This window comes from Epinephelus fuscoguttatus, linkage group LG23 (assembly GCF_011397635.1).
Source record: "Epinephelus fuscoguttatus linkage group LG23, E.fuscoguttatus.final_Chr_v1".
Classification (NCBI taxonomy): Eukaryota; Metazoa; Chordata; class Actinopteri; order Perciformes; family Serranidae; genus Epinephelus; species Epinephelus fuscoguttatus.
The window spans coordinates 18669156-18693777 of NC_064774.1; the positions used below are offsets into that span (position 1 = coordinate 18669156).

Consider the following 24622-nt stretch of genomic DNA (forward strand, 5'->3'; position numbering starts at 1 on the left):
TTGCTGAGGATTAAAGTTTACTACAACCATTCGTCTTACCAAAGTCACTGCTGTCTTACAAGTCCTTGTTTGCCCTTTTCTATTTTAAGTGGATTTGCCAAAAACACACAACTGTGACAGACCTTTGCACCTTACTCATGATAGCTGAAACACAGTCAGTACAGCCCAGAGAGAATGCAACCACACAACCAGAACACACTGAAATAAAATAACATGAACACAGGAGTTTATCATTTTCAAACATTCACAAAGGGACAAAGATAAGCAGGAGCTAAAATGTACGACCTAATATACAAAGTGAAAGAACACTAAAGCCATCAGAAAAATGCAAATATTCCCTGCTCTACGTAATTAAAGTGGATTTAAAAGTAAAGACCACAAACAAAACCAAGCAGTAAGGATCTGAGTCTGACCTCAGCTGTCATGAACGAATAAAAGAGCACACAACGGCCTCTGTGACCCCGGCTCCCATGAGGTAGGAAATGCACTGCCACACACACAGATAAGAGTGTTTAGAGTTCATCATGTATCTGTTGCTGTGGACCTCTGTGCCAAACACACTGACATACACAGCTGTATACACACACACACACACACACACACACACACACACACACACACACACACACATCAAGCACCAAAAAAAAAAGGTTTGTTTCTCTCATGCAGGCTGCAGTACAGAAACATTAACCACGTGAGTCAGTGCCTGATGGGTCGTAAATAGTCTCAATGATCAAACTCCGCTGTGTTAGAGTTAAAGGTATCAGCAGAAACAATTGTAGCACAATTTAAAAGTAGACACAGGAGACACATGCAGAGGAAGCTGCTGTGAAGGAGTTGGAAGAAAATTCAAGTACGACTTGTTACTCCAGCACGGCCTGTGTCAGCAGTCTACCAGCTGACGAAAGCCTCTCTTCTAATCCTAACTGCATTTAATAGTCACTCTGAATGAGGGCAGAGTGCAGACCTTATCAGACAGCAAAAAGAAAAATCAAAGCCACAAACAAAGCTCACCATTTTCAACCAAGACCTCCTCATCCAGCCGCTTACTCCAGAACTCCCAGTGCATCTCTCCTTCTCTGGCCCCAAACACAACAAGTATCCACAGTCAGTGTCAAAACTCAAACTGGAAACCTCTTCCCTCCTCTGAACTCCTCTAGGAAGTGGACTCCAACAGAGCACTACCCCATTGGCTGGAAAGCAGTGGGAATGAGTAATCATTGGGTAATCTGTCTGGGAAGTGGATGACGATTTGCTGAGCTAGCAGGAACTGTTTGTAATAGGCTCTGAGTGTTTGGGAGCGCTATCTGATTGGCTGAAGTGGCTCACTGCGTAAACAGGAGGTCAGATGTGTTTATAAGGTCTTGACCTTTTAAAACCAGTGGGGCAGTTGTCAGTAAGTGATGCACAGTGCTGTGTAACAGGGTCAGGCTTCAGGTCAATTTGCCTTTGAGTCTGTCCATTCTGGGAATGCAGTCCTTCTGAACACCAAGTACTAAAAAGTTTTTGACGTGCAGTCTGGTTTCTTAATATTTCAGAAAAACTGAGCAAATAAATTCAAATTTTTTACTGAACTGAAGTGAAAGCACTAAGCCTAACCCCGCTGTGACCTCAGGAGAAGTATGTTACCTTATTCCTCTCACACAAAAGGTCTGAGTTAGACCTCCAGGAGATATACAACACTGTGTATTTAAAGTAGATAGAGCTAAACCACATTCAAATTCTTCTGACTGCCAACACTGAAAGGTTGCAGCTGGGCTGTGGCAACTATTTTACCCCTTACTTCCTGTCTGATGGCTTGAGTTTCATGGAAAAAAACATTCAAAAGCCAAACCCAATGTGAGTCACAAACGGCAAACTTCTTCAAAGATGAAAGATGTGGTTAGTGTAACTTCATGGTGACATTTTTTTACAGCCTTGAATGACACTGGTGAAAGCCACAAGACAAAATGTGTCACAGTTTGGTTGTTCTAAAAAGGGACAGTTCACCCCCTTTTAAGATAATACATATTTTCCCCCTTAACTGTGGTGGTATCAATCAAAATCAAATCAAGTTGATTTATATAGCACATTTAAAAACAACTGCATTTGACTAATATGCTGTACAAAATAAACAAATGACATACAAATATAAAACAGAATAAAACCAGTAAGAACAAATACATACGTAAAAGGACTATATAAACACTAAAATATTAAAACCACTCAAACAACCAAAGGCCACTGAAAACAGGTACATTTTAAGAATTGTTATTACAGGTGTCAATGGAAGGGGAGCATTTAATTGAGAGTGGACGGGTATTCCAGAGTTTCGGAGCAGCTACCGGGGTGCACGGCCGGCATGATCTCCCTTACTCACCAGCCTCGATCACAAGACATTGTTGTGAGGATCTGAGAGGTCGGGAGTTGGAGCAGGGGCAGAGAAGTTCAGCAATATATTGGGTCCCAGCCCAACCCAGGCCGAAACCCAGGTACACAGAGTTGCAACAGTCGAGTCTTGAGGAGATTAATGCAGTGGTTACAGTTTTCAGCCTTTCACCACAGAGTCAAAAATGACACCAAGATTCCTAGCATGGGTATGACTGTACGTTATGAGTGGTCCTAAGTGGCTGACTATGCTCACTGTGGTTTTAGGAGGACCAAAAACAATAACCTCTGTTTTGGTGTTTAGTTTTTTTACCACTGAGGATTTCACATCCTGGAGGCAGTTAAGGAGAGATGTGATGGAGCTTGAATCCCCTGGGTATAACGAAAGGTAAATTTGTGTGTCGTCAGCATAACAGTGAAAAGAGTGCTGGCAGAAAACTGAGCCTGATGGAAGAGTGTGCAATGCAAATAAACAGGATTATCAATCTAGATCGTTTTGGTTTGAGCTGCTGAGTGTTGGAGATATTGGCCATGTCTCTCCCAGTTACTTAAGATAATCCACAGACCTTGTTGTGAGCAGTTTCATGTCGGAATCATTTTCTATCTACAAAACTACACCCGATAAGCATATCATAGCGCAGAAGAAAGCACTCATCTACACAGTGATGAGAGGCTCATGCTTGTGACACTGTGAGGTGTAAACATTGATGACATCTTCCTCGGCTGGGCTGTGACGTTAGCTAACTCAGTGGTGCTAGGTGAGCACTTTTTTCAATAGAAGGCAAATGTTCCGACATGAAACTGCTCACAAAAAGGTCTGTGGATTATCTTAAGTAACCAGGTCATGCTTTCTGGAAAGAGACATTGCTGCTGATTTTTTTTTGGTGAACCAAGCACCTCAAGCCAAGTGCCGTCTAGTTCCATTAAACTGGGCAGTAGGCAGACATGTCTACATTCGATATCTCCAACACTCTGCAACTGTCTCTTTAATACTACAAGTTAACGGGAACTTAAAATTGACAGGAAGTAAGAGTGGTAAGCAGGTGCCAGACTGTCATTGTGAGAGTGCACTCATGCTGCACAGTTTCCTCCAAATAATCAACCACACATGTTCAGTACCGTACCAATTTATTTTAATAAGCATTCATCTACTTTCTATAGACTGCACAGTGCAAGGAGCTGAAGTCTATCCCAGCATGCAGCTGTGGAGTGAGACGCAGGGTACACCCTGGACAGGTTGCCAGTATATCACAGTGTTCATGCTGCGTGCTCAAGTAAACCGGGAGTTTCTTTAAAAGACATGCTAACCACTGAACCACCCCCACGCTTGATCACCTCATGAAACCATTAAAACAGCAACATGGTGGTCCCATGAAACAACCAAGCACACAAGAATCCTGTCTACAACTTCAAATGCCAAAAGAAAAGCAATCCCAGATAGATTTCACCGAGCACGGTGCAAACTGATCCAGTATTAGCACTTCTCAGAAAATGGGTCAGCAACACAGAGTCCCTGGAGCAAGTCTGCTTGTTTCCAGTGAGGGATGTCATGCTGAGCTCAGCACTCACTCTGAGTGTGTGTGTGTGTGTGTGTGTGTGTGTGTGTGTGTGTGTGTGTGTGTCCTAAGGGGACAGAGGAGACCATAATACATTTTCACAGAATATTAAAACACACCCACCTTTAATTCTTCACAGAAAACTCTGGAAAACTTGACACAGCCTTTGTCTTGCGACCGCAGCACTGTGTGCCAGAGCTTACACAGTAAGTTATCTATTGCAGATCACTTTGCACACACACATATAAAAAAGGCTGACACACACACTGTCTCCAGCGAGGATCTGAACCTTGAACTCCTGGAGTCTGGTTGCCATGGGAATTGGCATCTCATGTGACTCCTGTGACGCTTTAAGGCCGCAAACATTCATCTCTGGACCATGTTAATGTCATGGAGCGTCATTGCTTCGCCAGGCCCAAATTTTTAAATCATATTTACTGGGTCAGAGGAAATTCAATAAAAAGGGAATGTGCGTCTCCACTGTTGATTCGATTAATTTTCATGTCCGCAAGATGTTTTCCACGTGCTGGAAAGAAAGCTTAAATCATGCGGATGTGATGCAACAGTATCTGCTGGAAAACTTCACAGGAATCTGCCTCAGATGTTCCAGGAAAAGCTGCACTTCTGAAGAGTTTTTGTTAAGTCGGAATTTCCTTTCATTGATGTTTGTTGGATTGAACCAAAACAGCCAGAATTAATGTTACAGACTTTAATATGGGGGAAAAAAACAAATACCTTTTAAAGAACTGACGAAAAAATTTGGCATTGACCGCTTGATCAGATTCTTGCTGTAGGGGTTTAGGGGTGTAGGGGTGTATTTTAAGAGTGATGTAGTTCTGATTTGGCTGCATGATTGATTTATCGGTAGATTAATTCACACTGAAAATAACCGTTATTTACAGCCCCATTTCAAACAATGCCCTGCCCTTCATGACACCATGATATACTGTGAAATTCCTACACCTCAGTGTGAATCTCAATGGGCAGGGTTACTCTTTGCCCACATCTAACCAGGGGATTTCGGGCCTCATGAGTGATCTCAGTGACGAAAAGCTTATGCGTGATGTTTCATCTCAAACCAAACCTTATAATAAGCATAATGTAAGTTTACAGCAGTCGTCGGTGCTGAAGGTCCTTTTGACTGTTTGAGTCACACCTTTCAAGGGCCAGGTGAGTGTAATTACAACCACAAGGCTGCCACTTGCCTGTTTTAGGAGCTGTGACTATGTATTAATACACCTCATGAGCACTTAGCCTCTAACTGAACCAGTGGAGCATCTTGGGTTTTACCAGTAGGTCTGTGGTTGTACTGGCAGCTCCTAACTGGTGACTGTGTAGAAGGGTATTGCAGTAAAAGAGGAATATGTAAGCTCAGCATATCCCTTCTTCCTTGTATGTTTGAAAGAGGAATTTTTACTACTACAGGGGCAAAGCCCTGACAGATTGACAGCTCACAGCTTTTTAAATGTCCCTGCATGACCTTTACCTACTTCCTACAGACCATAGAGTTCTGACAATCACAGGTAGTATGTCACTTTACAGCTTGCTGGATTTCACTGGAAAAAATCTGCTCAGCATTCTCAGCAAGAAAAGAAAAGTTGCCTTTCACTCATCTCTTCCCTATTTTCTCAGCTCCCCTTTTCCTGTTTCACACAGACGCCACATGCGACCTCGTGAAGTAAACACTGTGATATTAAAAAACACTCCACACAGTCCGACACTCTGTACCCAAAGCTGTGACTCACTCCCTGTCAATCATTATATCCTGTTGTCACCAATGGTTAAAGCACTGCAGCCTGACTGAGAGAGTCCACGGCCCACAGCAGCAGCACTGACAGGATGTAATGTCAATACAGCTAGCAATAAAAACATTTTTGGCAACAGTGACAATTTTCGTTTATGAAACACCAGCAATAAAAGCAAGGAGCAGGAACAGATTTAAACAAATTCAATACCTAGGCGGCAGTAAAAAGAGCAAAGTAAGCACACCAAGAAATGCAACAGCACCTAATAAAACCTGGAAAACATGGACACAAGTTCACTGTACCTCACAATTAACACATAAAATACATTCTGCTAGTCTTGTTGGTGTAAAACATGTACTGTAGTAGCGCACCGTTCTGATTTGACTGCTCTTCACATCACTTTGCTTTATCACTGTGGTAAGGGAATTCCCTCTCCTCCAATTTATCTCCCTTGGTGTGGTTTTTGTGATACTTTTTCCTTCTCTTTAACATTGCCTGAGGTTCTGTGAAGAAGCCTTTTGAGACTTCACAGTTTATACCGACTAAACATTAAAGCAGCAGTTGTAGCTTTTATAAAAATAACTTTCCGTCATATTTGCTGAAACTGTCACTGCATCTGCACAGTGTTACATGAGACAGATAATGTGGAAAAATTATGTTCCTCCTCCTCCTTGTAGAGCTTCTGAAGGCAAGAATTCACCTCATGCGAATGAAAGCAACCAATCAGAGCCAAGGAGTCTTCAACGTAGTTTTCAATCATGTTATCACAGCTTGTGAACTGTGGTCAAACGGTTATGCTAGGCAGTGCTGATTAAGTTCGTGACCTGGCCGCTGTGTTGACAACAGTCGAGCGAAAACAAACAATCGCTCACCAGCTGGAGCGAAAGTTCTCATTTAACAGCTAAACAGTACACTAAAATATGTTTCTCAAAACATCTGAGGTGAGAAACAGGCAATGCAGAAACAGAATCTTGATTTATATTCTATCAGCGTTGCCTTGTTTGGCAGTTTGACTGCAGCAAGCAGTTATAGACTCCTCAGCTCTGATTGGCTATTTTCCATCCCAAATGTCATTCGAAGCACTAAGAGGTGACAGAGGAATATGACTTTTTTCGAATACAAGCAGCCTTAGAGATAGGACAAGAAGTTTGGACATCCAGAGGGAGCTCAGAGTAGAGCCACTACTCCTTCAAGTCAAAGCGGTCGACTGAGGTGGCTCGGGCAGCTCATCAGGATGCCTCCTGGACGCCTCCTGTTAGAGGTTTTCCACCAATGCCTTACTGGTAGGAGGCCCCAGGGCAGACCGACAACACTACATATCCTGTTTGGCCTGGGAATGCTTTCGGGATCCCCCAGGAGGAGCTGGAAAGCGTTGCTGGCAAGAGGGACGCCTGAATGACCTTGCTCAGCCTGCTGCCTCCACGTCCGGACCACAGATAAGCGAACAAAACTTGACAGATGGATGAACTACTGTATCGTTTAATACTGTGTGGATGTAGTGATAGTATCGGAAAATGTGACTAAAAGTTTTTTATAAATGTTGCCAAATGTAGCTTAAAAAAAAAACACTTTTTTCAGGAACTGAAACAGAGACGTTTGGTATTATTGTGACTGCTTGTTTCAAGACCGAGGCTGTAGCTGCTTTAACATCTCTCGGCTTCCTCTAGACAATAAAACATTATTACAATAATTGAGGTCAAGTGGCGTCAAAGTCAACACTTGTAGATGTTGATCTGTTCAAATACCTTAAGAAAATGATGGGGAAAACACCGACAGCACAGAAAATCAGCATATGTGTGTTCAGATTTCATCGGCAATGCCTGCACAGTTTCAGTCTGAATGCATTTTTGCTCTTATCGAGCGCTGTTATCACCTCGTGTCTGTCTTTCTGTTCTTCAAAAACAAAAATAACACAGGCGGCCAAGCCAGACAGCTGGGACAAGCAGCAACATGCTCACTTCCTTTAGACGGGGAAGCTTTTTAAAAAGGTAAGGTGATCTTTCTTTAGACAGACAGAAAACGCTACACGCCATAATTCAAAGGATGAAATTACAAGACATAATAAGCACAGACATAGAAATCTTTTCCATTCATCTGATCCCACACTTTGGGGCTTTGTATCGCAAATACACTGCAACAGGGGCACATGAAGGATGACTGCCTTGCCCAAGAGCACCTTCCGTGTACATTAGTTGTTGACAGAGGGATCAGAATACCTTGGCATGACTCCCAAGCCAGTATTTGGACAATCAGCCCCTCCTATAGCGCCCTCTCCTCTATAAACATTGGAGGCTAATGAGTCCCAGAGCAACAGGTTACACAAGGCTAAATGATTACAACTGCACTAAGAATGGCTTTTAAGAGGACTTGCTTGGCAACAAGTTCAAGTGCTCGCTAATGAGCAGTTAGGGAACCAGACGGCACTTTCCACTGCCCCAAGAGGGAAAGAAAAGCAGGAAGTGTGAGCTGAAATGCTAAAAAGGCAGGAAATAAAATGCAAACTGAGCTGATGGTAATCTTAAGTGCCACAAAAGGCCGTAAACTGCTTTCACTTGTTTAGCATAGAGCGAGTTTATTCACATATATCTGCACACACATGGTGACCTATTCACGCAACATCTGCCATCACAGATAAAACCATATTTTGTTGCTGTCATCCCAAACTTTAATGATGGACTCTGCACGGTGAAGGGTGAAATTAACCCGGCCTCGGAGCCCAAAGCCTCCCTGATTTCCCCGGAGCCCGGCACACAATTATAATCAGGCCGCGCAGCCAAGCGCCGCTATCAGGCGGAAACCTCGCAACTCCAGTTTTGCTGATTCTCGTGTTTCTACTTGAACTGAATCACCACACGCTCTCCTGTGGGTTATGATTTTCTTGCACAAACCACTGTGTAATTTTAAAAATACATGGTTGTCAGTTTAAAAACAATGCTGTGATTCTTCACCGCCCCCCAAAAAGCTGACACAGTGGAAACACATGGTTCAACCCAACAGAAGCCACATCCATTGAGAGAAAAATCTCATCTCTTGATTTCCTTTCCTGTTGGCACTGTCTTATCTTTGTGTTTCAACTAGTGGGGGAGGCTGGTGATGTCACAGTGACATAAGCAGTAGCCGGGCAGCTTCGATCACTGTCTGACTGTGCTTTTGTGGTCATATTTTTAACCCACTGACCTGTCCTGAAAGTTCAAAGTAGTCTTCTTTTGGTCTACTTCAGCAAATTTATTTTTGTGTATGAAATTAAGAAAAGGTGATGACATCAGCAATGACAGGGCAACGCTTGAAACTACGTTCCCCACTGCACGTGTGAATGTTTCTCAAACTACTTTTCTAGAGTGGAAAAAAACTGACAATGCCCTATCTGCAGAGAACATCAGGAAGTCTTGAAGTTGTGTTAGCAAAGAGGAAGCACTACGCTGTTCAGACCTGCATCTACACAAACAAGACCACAGTTATGAATAACAGCTGAAGGAGCTTCAGCTATGTAAGGAACAGTTTAGACTCTCAGGATGTTTGTGTCAACAAAACTGGAGGAAGGATCTGCACCAGCATGAGGCCTTGGGCTAGGTATGTTTCTGCTTAGATGAGGAAAGGGCGACACATATACAGTACAGGCCAAAAGTTTGGACACACCTTCTCATTCAATGCGTTTTCTTTATTTTCATGACTATTTACATTGTAGATTCTCACTGAAGGCATCAAAACTATGAATGAACACATGTGGTTTTCCAACAGTCTTGAAGGAGTTCCCAGAGGTGTTTAGCACTTGTTGGCCCCTTTGCCTTCACTCTGCGGTCCAGCTCACCCCAAACCATCTCGATTGGGTTCAGGTCCGGTGACTGTGGAGGCCAGGTCATCTGCCGCAGCACTCCATCACTCTCCTTCTTGGTCAAATAGCCCTTACACAGCCTGGAGGTGTGTTTGGGGTCATTGTCCTGTTGAAAAATAAATGATCGTCCAACTAAACGCAAACCGGATGGGATGGCATGTCGCTGCAGGATGCTGTGGTAGCCATGCTGGTTCAGTGTGCCTTCAATTTTGAATAAATCCCCAACAGTGTCACCAGCAAAACACCCCCACACCATCACACCTCCTCCTCCATGCTTCACAGTGGGAACCAGGCATGTGGAATCCATCCGCTCACCTTTTCTGCGTCTCACAAAGACACGGCGGTTGGAACCAAAGATCTCAAATTTGGACTCATCAGACCAAAGCACAGATTTCCACTGGTCTAATGTCCATTCCTTGTGTTTCTTGGCCCAAACAAATCTCTTCTGCTTGTTGCCTCTCCTTAGCAGTGGTTTCCTAGCAGCTATTTGACCATGAAGGCCTGATTCGCGCAGTCTCCTCTTAACAGTTGTTCTAGAGATGGGTCTGCTGCTAGAACTCTGTGTGGCATTCATCTGTCTCTGATCTGAGCTGCTGTTAACTTGCGATTTCTGAGGCTGGTGACTCGGATGAACTTATCCTCAGAAGCAGAGGTGACTCTTGGTCTTCCTTTCCTGGGTCGGTCCTCATGTGTGCCAGTTTCATTGTAGCGCTTGATGGTTTTTGCGACTCCACTTGGGGACACATTTAAAGTTTTTGCAATTTTCCGGACTGACTGACCTTCATTTCTTAAAGTAATGATGGCCACTTGTTTTTCTTTAGTTAGCTGGTTGGTTCTTGCCATAATATGAATTTTAACAGTTGTCCAATAGGGCTGTCGGCTGTGTATTAACCTGACTTCTGCACAACACAACTGATGGTCCCAACCCCATTGATAAAGCAAGAAATTCCACTAATTAACCCTGATAAGGCACACCTGTGAAGTGGAAACCATTTCAGGTGACTACCTCTTGAAGCTCATGGAGAGAATGCCAAGAGTGGGCAAAGCAGTAATCAGAGCAAAGGGTGGCTATTTTGAAGAAACTAGAATATAAAACATGTTTTCAGTTATTTCACCTTTTTTTGTTAAGTACATAACTCCACATGTGTTCATTCATAGTTTTGATGCCTTCAGTGAGAATCTACAACGTAAACAGTCATGAAAATAAAGAAAACGCATTGAATGAGAAGGTGTGTCCAAACTTTTGGCCTGTACTGTACATGATGTGATAACACACTTATATCATGATGACATGATCAAAGCAATCAATCATTAACCAAAGACACATCTCCTCTTTACAGTAAAAGTTACAACACTGCCAGCTCCATCTGGCCATTGGGAGCTTGTTGTACTACAGCAGATTCACTGACATCACCATGACATCATCAGTCACCAGGCAGCCCTGGTGCAGAGACAGTCAGTACTCACTCAGCTACTCCCACACAAAAACACACTGGTACTATAAGTCACTTTAATGGTTGTTTTTATGTTCTAATGCAAAGTCAAACCAAAACACAGTAAATCAGGCTGATACACTATGTTTCTACAAGCATGTGTGTGTGTGTGTGTGTGTGTGTGTGTTTGTGAGAGAGAACACGGAGTAACTGATTATTCAGATGTATGACTACAAGTCACTGGAAGCATGTGACACACACACTCACTGTACCCAGCTATTACAGCTATAACTTTTCAGTAGACGTCAGGGCATTGACGAACACACACACTGGATTGTGGAAATGGCCTCTTCTCATTTATTATGTTTTTTATTAGAAAATCACAACTTCTGGTCTCTTTTAGCTCCACTGTTGACTGCCAAAGCTTAAAGGGGATCTCATAATTCTTTGTTCAAACAAAACATGTGCAGGTTCAAAGGAAGCCAAGTTTATGGTGTTTGAAAAAACATTTATTGCTGCTACCTACAATTAAATCAAATACCAATTCAAACAAGTTTGCTATGACAGAGTGATGGGTCCTGGAATTTGAAATGGGTAATAAAGCATATTATATTACCAAGGATAGGAGGTAATATAAGACAGATAATTAGAGTGGGAAATGAGGGGATATAAAGATGAGATATTGGGTTGTTGTGATCACATGTTCAGAGCCTTACACCTTTACCTTTAAACAGCTGGCAGACTTATGATGTGCTTTAGTTGTTTAATATATCTGAGGGAAGATTTCAATAAGGTCTTAAGGGCTTTCCATCTTACTTTTCCTGCAACATTTGTGCATCCACACTAATATTTCTCTTTGCATACTACCCTGGATTGACTGAATAAGACAACCTGCTCATGCAAAAAGCTTCCCAACATCTGCACTGAGTACAAACCCCTCATCCAGCTGTGTCTTGACCTTGTTAAAAGCAATATCTGCGCAGTTACCTGAGCTGAGAGGAGGGTCGTCATCCGTGGTGGAGAAGTCCAGTGTAGCCCCTGCAATGTCCACCATCTCGTCATCATCATCGTCACTGGGGTGATGAAGGCTGTCCAAGCTCCCGGTGCGGTACCCGGGGTTTTCCATCATCTCAAGTCCTGTTTACAACACACCAAGAGAGCACAGAGTCCGGTCAACACACAGCCACAGCCTGCAGGATTTAACCACAGCAGGATCGGCTTTACCTCTGTGACTGTCGGCTGCATACTTCCGATACAAGCTCGCCAGAAACTCAAACATTGTCACCGATGTCTTTAACAGCCAGCCCAACGAACTAGCTGTATTTCATGAACCAAAATCTGGGGAGTGTCTGTGGGCTCTTGTGAAACAGCCACCGGGACACCCACAGCTGGTCCTATCACCCCGGCTCATCGTAGCCAGTAATGACAACACAGCTCCAGTTATGGGGAAGTTTTCGCAACCATTTCCGCTCCTTTTCTGCACTTCTGTTCTTCCTACTATTCTATACTTAGTGCTGAAGCCAACAGAAGAAGCGGCTCGCAGTGGGAAACACTGCGGCTAACGAAAAGAAGATTATTAGCCTAGCTTATTTAGCCGTTACTCCTGTGACTAACTGACAATATATAACTTGAAGTCAGCGTCACCGCGCTCGAGACACTTCCATTAACGCGCAGTTTCACACATAAAGAAATAAGACGCAAACTTAAGGCCAGAGTTTACCTGTGGAAACGGAGAAGCAGCCGTCCTGCTGAGCGAAGAAGTCTTGTGACTCGGATTTGCCCCGCCGCCGCCTTCTACTGTAGGCTGCTTATGTCAACAGTAGCCAATGTAAACTTGACGCTCCGCAGCGGCTGTTCAGTAAAAACCCTGCGTCATCCTCCGGGCCACAAAACGACTGTTTTAAAACACAAATTGTGCACTTAAGAAAGCCACTGTATACTGTTATCTTAACTGGGGACGTAAAATAATAAAATACGGTGAAATAGTCCGCATTGCGTGTTGTTTTTGCCACTTAAAAATGAAAACGTAAACCCACCGTCAAGCTAGCTAGAAAAAATACTACTTCCGGTTGGCGGTTGGTGACTCTACGTACAACGTAAATGCCAACCTAAAAACGTGGTACTTTTATGATATTGTAGCCATAGTTTACCCCCTATTGATTTTACATCTATATTTCTTAAGTTTACTTTACGCAAATCCATCATATTTCTGCAATATAACAAATTGCCGTTTTAATTTGAAGGCCAAGTCGATTGATTTCCGGTTTAACTGCCGTTTCGCAGCTGCCTTGACGTAAGCATCTGTACACCAGGAGAATCAGTCGAGCGAAGAGCTATCGGCGCTTTTCCAACTGGGTCAGTGGAGCAGTTCGACTAATCGGTCATCTGCTATTTTTCCCTGCATTCAAGTATTATTTAGTGGCAGGAACTTTAGATTTTATTTTATTTTTTTATTTAAAAAAGAAAAGAAAGTAGAAGAAAAGTTGATTAAATTTAGATAAAAATTAAGACTTTGTTTTTAGGTCTTTTGAAGAAAAAAATGGGCTCAATAAATTTGTAGATAGTCAAATTTAGAACAAATTGTTTAATCAAATATGGGTTTAGAAATGAAAATTGTGTGAAACTTAATGCTCAGGAGGGAAATCTATGTGTGCCAAACTGAAGTATAGTGACTTATCCAAGCATAGAAAATATCTGTTCACCATTTTTTTTATTTAATTCTCCTTTAAATCAATTTTTATTTGTCTGTTTTATTGTTTTTCCAGTCTATGTGCTATTGATGGCTTGTTCTTTTGTTTTTCAGTGTGCTATATAAATACATGTACCTTGTGTTGGCTTCCCTTCCCACTACATTTGAAAATCAGACATTGTATTGTTATTAATATACGCAATTTGGTCAGTTTTATGAGAGTTAAATTAAATTAATTTGTTTTATATCATTGTTTCTATCACTGAAGATGTTGTAGTAATGAAAAGACTTAAATCATCACAGTTAAACACTAAAAATAAATTAAAACATGTTTCACACAGAATATAAAAGTGTCTGTCATTGTTTCAAATGGACCGTTTCAGTGGGATAAAACCAATTAAATGGCGCCATCTTGTGGACATCTGTAAAAACACAAATCAGGGATCCCTCTAAGGAAAAGTGGAACATTCAATGAGGAAAAAAACATTTTACAGGGTGTGTGTGCAGACAGCGAGGCATTGTGTTATCCTGGTTTATGTCTGTAGCTCTGATTAATCATCGCAACCTCTTTCTGTCATTACTTCCCATGATGCATTATTTCTGTCCGCACACCTCCCACTCATTCATCTTCCTCTTGTCCACTCCACCACTCTGCTCCTGCTCAGCCCAACATAAACACTGCTCCACCCTGCCTCCCACAGTGTGTCGTCTGTTACTGGGGCCTGTTTCTCATCACTTCCTTCTCGTTCCCTAGAATAATCTCAATCATTTATTTTTTTCATTGAAGTGAGATTGCAATAATTAAATCTTTCTGTCTGTTCCCTCCATCATTTATGCCTTCTTCATGCCCCCTCATGTTCTCAGATGTGGGTCATTTTGCCCTCTGCACTCATTCACGCCCCCATGTTTTGTCTTTCATCCTTCCCTCTCTGTTTCCAGCTCTCCTTCCACTCCCATCAGCCCCCTGTTCTTCAATCTGGGTCAGGCAGAAAAATGCACTCCCTCACTTCCCCCAAAAATGCAGATTCTTCACTTCTACGACAGCTGTTTTCTTTATCATTTCCACAGAGCAGCAACCCCCAACTCTCCCTGTGTCTGAGAGGCCAAACACGACCACCTGAAACACTCTTCTCTCTGTCTAGTTTTCAGCTTTTATTAATGGCTCCTGCTCTGGGCTCCATTATAGGCACCACTCAGCTGACAGATCCACATGTGTTATCTTCTAAAATAACATTTTACCACTGCTCCTTCTTCTGTCCCTGGAGGAAGATGTAACGTTATTTCATCGTGGGGTTTAAAGAAAAACATTTATCATACAAAACAGGCTTTTATCACGTATACTGAAAAATGCCAGTTTCTTGTGAATCATAAATATTTGCTCCTCCCAACAATCAGTTATCTTCTGTTGGCATCACATATGGAAGCTCATTCTGGCCAAGAAAATAACATAAAGCAGATGACAAGGTAGAAATAATAAAAATAATAATAGTAAGTTAAGTAAATTTTATGTTCATGCTGTGAGGCAAGAAGCAAGTAAAGTAGTCAAAATCTCAATTTGGCAAAAATTAGACACCAACTACAAAAAAGTGTCCCGTAATTTTTTAATTAATTAATTTTCAACTTGCTCTCACATAATTTTTGAAAAGAACGTATACATTTTGACTTAATGTCTTATCATTTTGACTTACAAATTTAAACTTGACTTAATATTTCATCTCAATTTCAAATTCACACACATTTCACAAAATAATACATTTGTCTCAGAGGGCCGTTCAAATATAACAAACATACGACACCTTCAGTCCTGTGACTTTTTGGATAAATTTATGGACATTTAACAAGAAAAAGGGGACAAATTTTTTTTTATAGTGAGTCTGAAGTACCTCAGTAATAAATTAAAATTGTGACTGACAATTTTTAATGGGGGCGGCACAGCGGTGCAGTGGTTAGTATTGTTGCCTCACAGCAAGAGGGTTTCTGGTTTGAACCCCAGGGTGGGGGAGCCCTTCTGTGTGGAGTTTGCATGTTCTCACTGTGTCAGCGTGGGTTTTCTCCAGGTACTCCAGCTTCCTCCCACAGTCCAAAGACATGCAGGTTAATTGGTGACTCTAAATTGGCCGTAGGTGTGAATGTGAGTGTGAATGGTTGTCTGTCTCCATGTGTCTGTCCGGCGATAGTCTGGTGACCTGTCCAGGGTGTACCCTGCCTCTCACCCGATGTCAGATGGCCGTGACCCCTACAGGATAAGCGGTTAAGGTTTTAGTGGATCCTAATATATCAGGTATGGGATTAAACTGAAGATGCTGCGGTTTAAAATGAGACTAAACATTTCAACGGATGTCAGTTTTTCAGCCACAAGGAAGGCCAAAATGTGTCTCGCAACAAAGTGTCAGGCTTGTTGTTTTTAGCTGAGCTGATTTCTGGAAAACTTACCCTAGTGGCCAGTTAAGAGAAGTGAGGAGCCAGCCGTTAAAAACAGTAAAACAGATTTCTCAACAATTATGAATGACCACAAACATGAGGTCCATGAGCACAGTCATAAAAGTGCACTCTAAATATTAGGTTGACAGGTCCAGTAGTTTGCAGGATTAGCTGTGGACAGACGAATACACACACAAAACTCTTTTAATAGGCCTTTATTGTCTGATGAAGGGCTGGTGCCCGAAACGTCACATGTGGTGGTTCGATTAAAAGTTCCAAAAGGAGCAGTTTCTGGTGTGCGGACCTGTTTTTATATTTTTGTTTTTATATAATGACAATAAAGAAAGTTGAACTTGTGAACAAAAGGACAATGTTGCTCTGATGGAGGCACTGTTTTTAAAGGTACTGAGGTTCTGAAAGTTGTTTTTAGTCTTGTGACCGTTGTTGCACAACTTTTTCTAGCAATACTTTTTACTTATTTTTTGATTCTTGAATTTTTATTACAAAGTTACATCGGTCACAGAGGCTCGACCGTGCTGTGTCTCATTTAACGACTGCTGTACACTTTATGTTGTAGTTTCCATTTTTTCCTATAAAAAACTAGAAATTAAAATGTCTCTAATAATGAGACTATAAAGTTCAAACTAAATGTGCATTCCTGAGCTTTTTACATTTTTCTTTATTGCTGTAGCACTTCCACTTAATTCAGTCCCTTGGTTTGAGGGTTTAAATGGCTCCCTGGCCTCCTGCTGACTGGTCCCCCACACCACAGCATCATCCATATGTTTTAATGAGCTCATTTCACAGCCCGAGCACTAACTTCCCTTCAACGAGTCTCTTCGGCACATCTCTCCAGCTCCCACAGGGTCCGCTGAACGACTCCAGCTCCAGCACTCCACTTATCACCCGTCAACCTCCATTTGCCCTCGGCCATATTTACTTAACCGTCCCACCACATTCAAACAACAGTTTCCCCCCAGAAGGGAATTCATTTCAGCACTGGACACTGGAGCGGCACAAAGAGGCTGTTCACCCGGGGCAGACATAAATCACAACAGGAGACGTTAAGCTAGTTTAAAATACTATTATTATTATTTATGGTACTTTTTTTTCCTCACGTGAGTGTTTTTGCAGTTACAAACTCTGTAATGCATTTTACAAAAGAGGGGTTTGTAATAAATCAAAATTACATAGGAAAACATGAACAGAAGAAATATACTCTCAACAAGCAACTCACTTTCCTCTCCTGTCAAGTCAATAAGGTTCCAGTCGATTTAGAAATTGGCTGTTATGGTACAAGAATACATGGAATATGTACAAAACAGGACACATATGTGTGAAGTTCAGAGTTGTGTGGTATTAAAACAGCAGGAAAGGAGCAAGAACTAAGTGTCAAACTGTGACTTTTAATAAACTTCAAGCTGTAGATTTGCTTAACCAGTAAAACTGATACAGGTGTTTGTGTTTTCACTTTAACTTCAGCGAGTCCGCCTTTCAACAGCCAAAATATACACGTGTCATCTTCCAAATCCCTCCCATCTCTAATGGAGCTGCAGTTTTTGTTTTTTATTTATTTGATTTACTCAGACGGGCTCTCCTGTCAAAGTTCCGGAGACTTTGGCAACAGCACAAATCACAAATTGGACATTAGAAAGATTTTTGAACTTTAAACTACAAAAAATATTCTCAAGTTTTAAATGAATAGTTTGACATTTTGGGCAATACATTTATTTGCTCTCCTGTTGGGATTTAGATGAGAAAACTGACACCACTCTCATATCTGTGTGGTAAATATGAAGCTAAATCCAGCGGTCGGTTAGCTTAGCTTAGCATGAAGACTGAAAACAGAAGGAAACTGCTAATGTACCTCGTAATGTACCGCTAAAGCTCGCCAATTAAGACGTTATATCTCATTTGTGCATTTATAAGGCAGATTTTATTGCCTTTGGACGGAACAAGGCTAGCTGCTTCCCTGTTAGCAGTACTTGTGATAAGCTAAGCTAACTAGCTGCTGGCCGTAGCCAGAGACCATATAAACATCAAAGTTAGGTCAATCTTCTCATCTAACTCTGAACAAAAAAGCAAATGAAACAAGTGTTCAGTCTCCAGTAAATGCTAAATATACGACTTAAACATGAACTTGGACTAGCAGGAGTCAGAATAAGGGATGAAAAATGACACCAAATGCTTGCGCAAGCTAACGACAAAAACTGCAACTCTGGTTTCGGGATAAACCGAACTCCTCCCCATCAAAATATACAGTAAACGTCAACTCTTCCTGGTCTTCTCTTGTACAACCAATTTTTACAACCAATTCCAGTCATTTAAAAAAAAAAAACAAAAAAAACACATCACTATATACACGTATACATTATAAACACTGTACAATTATCACGTGACAGTATAACGAATCGGTGGAGTCTCAAACTCCACACAGTAAAACATGTTACAGTAATGGGAATACAAAGTGATATGACGATACTACGGGAGATAATACAGTATATTACGTGTTGCTGAATGCAGGCGTCAGCCAGCAACGAAGATGAATACAAAAAGAGAAGCGTACTTCCCGATGGCAGTTAATAATGCTGCAAGTCAGAGCGCTGACTTTAGCGTTGCTAACGGAAACACAGTTTCTTAGTGTGAAGCACCGAATAAAAAAAGTCTCCTTCGATTCTCTGAACCGGGAGATTTAAATACAAAAGACAACAAAAAAACAAGCAGCGTCTCAGTGACACATTCATCAAAGAGAAAATGTCTTTGGCAAAGTAGTGTTAGAATAAGTGTAGTGACGTTAGTACAGTTTACAGTACATGTTTCAGGCACATACAGTATGTGAAGCAGAGGGTATAACGTCAGAGACTAAATGTGTTTATTTTACATTCTTTTCTTTTCTTAGTATGTTTGACAAGTGACGTAACAACCTCAATTTGAATCCTTGCTCCTGTTTCACTCTTTTATGTGGTGAATTTAGGAAAAAACATCCTTTTCTTTCATTCTCCGTTCACGAACTTGTGTTTCAGTGAAGTCCCAATCAATTTATTCTCTTTTCTGACCATCAACGTTCTCTCGGCTCTCTGATCACAGTTCTGGGGATGAGTTATTGATATGTGCTTGTTGTATTTTAAGATGTCTCAAGTCTCTGGTTGGATGTTTCCTCAAGGCCATGCTCAATTTTCTTCTTCTCCTTTGTCGTTTCTTCCTGTGCTGTAGCACCAAAGTCCAGTCTTTCATCTTGTTGACACCTCTGGCTCCTACTTCCTGTTTGGTCTTGGCCGACAATATGTGTTACCGATAAACTTTCAAGGGTATTTGAGCTGTTATAGCTGTTGGTTTGGCTCTGGAACGTTCTGGATCTACACCTCTGCTGATCCTTAAAGGAACAGTTTGACATTTTGCAACACTAAATATGAAGCTACAACTGGGAGATGTTTTGCTTTGCAGAGCACAAAGACTTTCAGCCATTTACCCCCCCAGAAGACAAGATAGAATGCGTTGAACAGTGAGTTTAAGAGGTGCTGGCAGACAAGAGACTGCTGTTGACCTTTTGTCTCACATGTGGCAAGAAAGTCCCAAAATGTCAAACTACTCCTTTAAACATCTACACTGTTTCTTTTAAATCACGTCTTCATTTTGTCACAATCCTTTTGCTTCTGTGTCTTTTTGTCTTGAAACTTACTTAATATGTCTACACGCCCCAGCTTCTTCATTTCTTCATTTATTTTTCCTCAATAGTGTCCATATCCCATCGACATTCCCATACCGATTCCCAGCCCCAGCCCCAGGCTCTCCCTCAGCCCCCTCAGCTGCTCCTCTCCCAGCCGGATCTTGTCCTCCAGCTGCCTCTGCTCCACCAGCAGGGCGGCCTTCATCTTCACAAAGTGGCTACAAAAGGAAAAACAGACATAAACATTAAAAAAATGTCCACAGTAGGGGTCACTGTGCAAGTTTAGGGTGTGTCATATGTGAATAAATCAGTGAACTATTTGAGTCTTGAACTGTAAACCTTTGTCACTTTAAAGTACATTGTTGGCTTATCCTTTATGTTTATGTCTTTTTGTGAATTTTAATATGTTTTATTTATGTGCTGTGTTGAATGTTATCATGTCTGTTGTAACTATGAACTCACCAAAGTCAGTTCTTAACAATGTTTGCTAGGAAGTGACTTTAAAAAAGCAGCGTTTACGGGTTTGATAATTCATGTTCTGGTTAATGTTACCTGTTGGTGGAGATTCTCAGTCATCCAGGTCATGGTAATCCTAAATGCTATATCATAGGCAACAGAACTTGCTTGAGTTTCTTGAAGATGTTTCATCTCTAATCCAAAAGGCTTCTTCAGTTCTATCGGACTGGTGCGGAGTCGCAGGCTTTAAAGTATGTGGGTGTGAACTCTTACAGAGTTGTTAATGGGAATCGTTGGCCCACCTGGCCGTCGTATGTGTTGTTAGGGTTAGATGGGTCCAGATGTGAATGGGTGTTAGATTGTCTGGGAAGGGATCCCAAGACTGCATTGTAGGTGGGTGATAAGTGGTGCCGTAGGCCACCTTGTCTGTTTAATGATGGTCGTTCCAGGTTGATGTGGATGGCTTCTAGAGCCCTGTTTCCATTAAACACTTTCAGTATGGTACCTTTGGAACCAAAAGTAACCCTTCAGACATGGTACCTAGACCCTAGTGTTGCCACCACAAACAGTGCCCTTAAATGTGGCGGGGTTGTTGTCTGCTACTGACCAATCAGTGTTCACTGCTCCACCTTTTAGTACTAGACCTGTGTGCTAGGTACCCCAACAGAGGAGGACCAAAAATGGGGACGGTATGGAACAGTTCCATTGGCACCATCCACGACTTTTCACGGTGGAAACAGAAAAAAAGCATACCCAACTGAACTGTACTGTACTGCTCGGTGGAAACGGGGCTTAGATGAGCATCTAGAACAGCTATTCACTACTCGGTCCAATAGAACTGAAGAAGCATCTTGAATGAGAGGTGAAATGTCATGTCCAATGATATAGCACTTAAGGTTACCTGTGACCTAAATCACCAACACTCAATTTATTTTTTTTTTTTAGAATTTCTAAATTCCGTGGCCAGAAAACACCAGCTCTGATGTTATTGTCTTTGTTGTAATAAATCTGTCTCGGCCTCTCCTGTTGCTTTTTCCAGAAACACATATCTCACAGACTAGAACCCAAAGATGAATATAAAATGCTACTACAGCAAATATATTTTACATCTTTCAAAAAGTTTGGAGTCACATAACCTTCATCAGCCTTTATTTCTTGTGTGTTATACTGCTGAGGTGTACTCAAAGACAGTGGATGGTTAATTATTGTACCTGTAGTCTCTGTGCTGCTCAGGGGAGAGGCAGCGGGCCAGCACCCGGCTAACGACCTGCTCTCTGCGGTCGACGTGGTCCTTCAGGTCCTGAGCTTCAGACAGCTGCCTCATGAGCTGACGCTTCTTCTCCAGCAGGGGGAGCTAGAGGACAGAGGTACACAGAGATGAAGCTCAGACGTGTAACTGCTGTTAAAATACAGATTCATCATGCATTTAAAAGCTGTGTTTAACCCAGCTGATTATGAATACACGCCCACACCCCACTGCCCTTCCTTTTTCTCTCCTCACCCTCTCGTGGTGCTCCGTCTCGGGGTCCAGTGTATCCAGCGTGGTGTCCACTCTCAGCAGCCTCCCAGACAACGACAGCAGCAGGCTGACCACCTTGTCCAGATCGCCGATGAACATGCGGAACTTGTCCACCTCGTTGGGCTTACACACCGCCACCACCATGCTCTCCACCTGAGGACACAGACGGTGGCACACAGCTAGAGACGACTGAGCTCAAGGAAAAACAGTGCAATTCTGATCCCGATCGAAGTCCTTCAGCACCTGGGTATCTTTCTTTGTCTTCAATCCCTCAATGTCAAGAATGTGGTTTAATTTGGCACATAGATTGTTCTAAGGGACATTTTGATCCTAAAGACATGCTGATTCTGTGTCTCATATAAATGTTTTAATTGTGCACTGACAAATAGTTGGCCTTAGACACATCGATGCCCTTCACACTTGGCATGTTTTATTTTGAGAGACGCCTGCTTGTCTGGAAGATAAAGGTCGACCTTGTTGAACACACACACTTGTCCTGACTCCTTTGATGATATGAGGATCTGAATGATGTGGGACAGACACTGTAGAAGGCTGATATGATTGTTCTGTACTTAAAGTATTTGGTATGTCACATGTGCTGTGCCAAAGGTCTTCTCTGATGTCAGATTTGTGCTACAGAAGTAACATCAACACAGGCTCACTGAGTTTATTTTATAAATCATCAAGACAAAGATTGCTAAGAGTCCAAGTTTTTCCACATCAATAGTAAGGCAACATGGCTCGTGCTCTACAAAAGTATCTGATTTCATGGACATTTTTCTCTACTTATACATTTTTACATCTTTATATATTCACTTAGAAAAAAATTGCAAAAGCGAAAAAGGAAATACATGAGCGAGTGCTTGAAGTGGCCATTTTGAATCCATGGCTGAGCAAGGAAGCAAATTACTGCACTTTAACACAACAATTTTGATAATAAAATAAATATTTAAGTTATTTATCAAACAATAATGTCGAACATTCACCAGTTTCAGTTTCTCAGATATAGAGTTGATGCTGTTCTCTGTTTATTGTCATTGTAAAGTGAATATTTTGGGGGTTTTGGACTGTTAAATCAAAAGATGATCAGCTGGTTTATCTATAATAAAATTACTTTAAGTTCCAGCTCTAATGAAGTAGTCAAATAAAGTTTCCCCCCACCTCCTCTCCCAGCTGTGAGTTGGCTCTGATGTCCTCCTGCAGTCCCCTCTGAGCTTCTCTCAGCACTCCCAGCTTCTTGCGGAGGCTCTCCATCAGCTGTTTCTGCGTGACAGAGTGAGGAATTGTTTAAATAACCTCAAAATGAAAATAACAGGCAACACATGTCTGTCAGCTTCACGTCATCATCGTGTTTATTTGGGCTGGAAAGTACTAAAAATACCGATTGCACTACATTAATAGTGAAGTAGCAAGACAGTAGCTGCAGGTGTTACCTTGTAGGTCAGCTCGTCATCCTCGTCCCTCTCCCTGTTATCAGTGAAGTCCTTCATCTGCGACAGGAGCTGAGCTTTGGCTGCTGACGTGCTGTAATAGGACGAGCAGCTGGAGCTCGCACCGGACCGCCTGAGAGGGAGAGAGTTTGGTTTATTTACGCAGAGATAAAACACACAGGCGAAGCGATAAAACAGACAGGGTCGTAAATACAGTGATTAGAAAAGTACATAAATAAGAAACGCAATCAATTATGTGGGCTAAGTGAGGCAGAAGAAAAACAAGGGGTCATCTGGAAAACATCTTGACTTCAAACAAGCAAATAAAGCAACAGAAATAAGATGAGAAGTTGAAACTGTAGCAGATGACACCAGAAATGAAAGACTAACAGGAAACCCAGAAGACTGGAAAACTGTTAAGAATATGACATAATTTAAATCTACCTGATACCAAGAACAATAGGTGTTTAATGGCTTCCAGACTGCAGGACAGTTGTGTTATTATAAAGACCAGCTGAACATGGAACTAATTATATGTTGCAATTGTAAATCTGAACTTCATTAAAACATTTTTTCTATGTTTATGTATTTGTGTCATACATGCATAATCCAGTTTAATGCGTGTTCTTTGTTTTGGTATCTGTTTTTTCTTTTGTATTGTATTTAATTTTTGTAAATATTTCATCTCAGTTGGACAATATGGCCTATAAATAATAATAAAGTACTGTAATAATCATGTTTGGGGTTAGTGTTTCAGACACTCTGATTATCACTAAGCCCCCGATCACACAGAGAGTGTGGCAACAACCCCATCACATCCTCACACTAACCTTCCAGTGTAATCAATCTACCGTTTATTTTATTTGACAGTAATTAGTATCTAGTTCCTGAAATGTTGAGGCAGAGGGTACTTGCTGTAGCTCTGGTTGAGGGTGAGAGGCTGTCAGTAAACAGTTTGTTGGGCACAGGGAAACAGAGATCTGTGTGGGTACATGAGACCCTAAAAAACAGGGTGGGTCATGGAGAGTATCACCAGTTGGTCCAGGAGCTTCTCCTCCATGACGGCAGTTTCCAGGCATATTTTAGGATGACTCAGGGGCAGTTTGACAACCTGCTGTCTATCGTAGGGCTATATAGCTCTGGGTATCCAGCAACCACTACCACCAGTTTCTCCTCCATTGTTTACCAACTGTGAACTTGTTGTTGTGACTACTACAGAAGGCTCGCCTCTCAAATCATCCGATTGGACAATGGTGAAAAAAGATGGGGCGTTTTTCTGCTCTGAGTTGAAGTTTTTTCAACTGAGGAGTTCAGGGCACTCCAGCAAAGACACCAGGCACCTAGAGCGCAGAAACACGAGGCGCATCACAACACAAAAACCACAAGCAATTCTCATCAAAAACAATTAAAAAAGGCGCCTCCAGCTGCTGAAACGCTTTCTGTCTGATCAGGGCCTTAGACAACTGAAATTTAACTTAAATTTCTGTAGTTCAACCAACACTAAAAA

The 24622-nt window shown here is 41.8% G+C and overlaps 3 protein-coding genes across 7 annotated transcripts in view; 1 reads left to right on the forward strand and 2 right to left on the reverse strand.

Annotated features, from left to right (window-relative positions):
* Positions 1-12963, reverse strand: part of clcn5b (chloride channel, voltage-sensitive 5b) — a 41359-nt gene extending 28396 nt beyond the window's left edge. The window contains exons 1-2 of one of the 3 annotated variants that reach the window (XM_049569297.1): positions 12654-12963; positions 11921-12070 (exon numbers count right to left, since the gene is read on the reverse strand). In XM_049569297.1, the coding sequence (XP_049425254.1) occupies positions 11921-12062 (142 nt within the window). In that variant the 5' untranslated portion in view covers positions 12063-12070; positions 12654-12963. Of the gene's footprint in view, positions 1-1014; positions 1167-11920; positions 12071-12157; positions 12568-12653 lie in introns of those variants that run through there. The other 2 variants (XM_049569296.1, XM_049569298.1) reach the window with 2 other exon arrangements.
* The window catches only part of rps4x (ribosomal protein S4 X-linked), a 569691-nt gene that overhangs the window by 296712 nt on the left and 248357 nt on the right, over positions 1-24622 (forward strand). The gene's annotated exons all lie outside the window — the stretch shown is intronic.
* The window catches only part of shroom4 (shroom family member 4), a 123506-nt gene continuing 115575 nt past the window's right edge, over positions 16692-24622 (reverse strand). For 2 of the 3 annotated variants that reach the window (XM_049569279.1, XM_049569278.1), the window contains 5 exons: positions 23119-23248; positions 22847-22948; positions 21668-21838; positions 21378-21520; positions 16692-19928 (listed from right to left, as the gene is read on the reverse strand). In XM_049569279.1, the coding sequence (XP_049425236.1) occupies positions 19772-19928; positions 21378-21520; positions 21668-21838; positions 22847-22948; positions 23119-23248 (703 nt within the window). In that variant the 3' untranslated portion in view covers positions 16692-19771. The remainder of the gene's footprint in view (positions 19929-21377; positions 21521-21667; positions 21839-22846; positions 22949-23118; positions 23249-24622) is intronic. The other variant, XM_049569280.1, reaches the window with a different exon arrangement.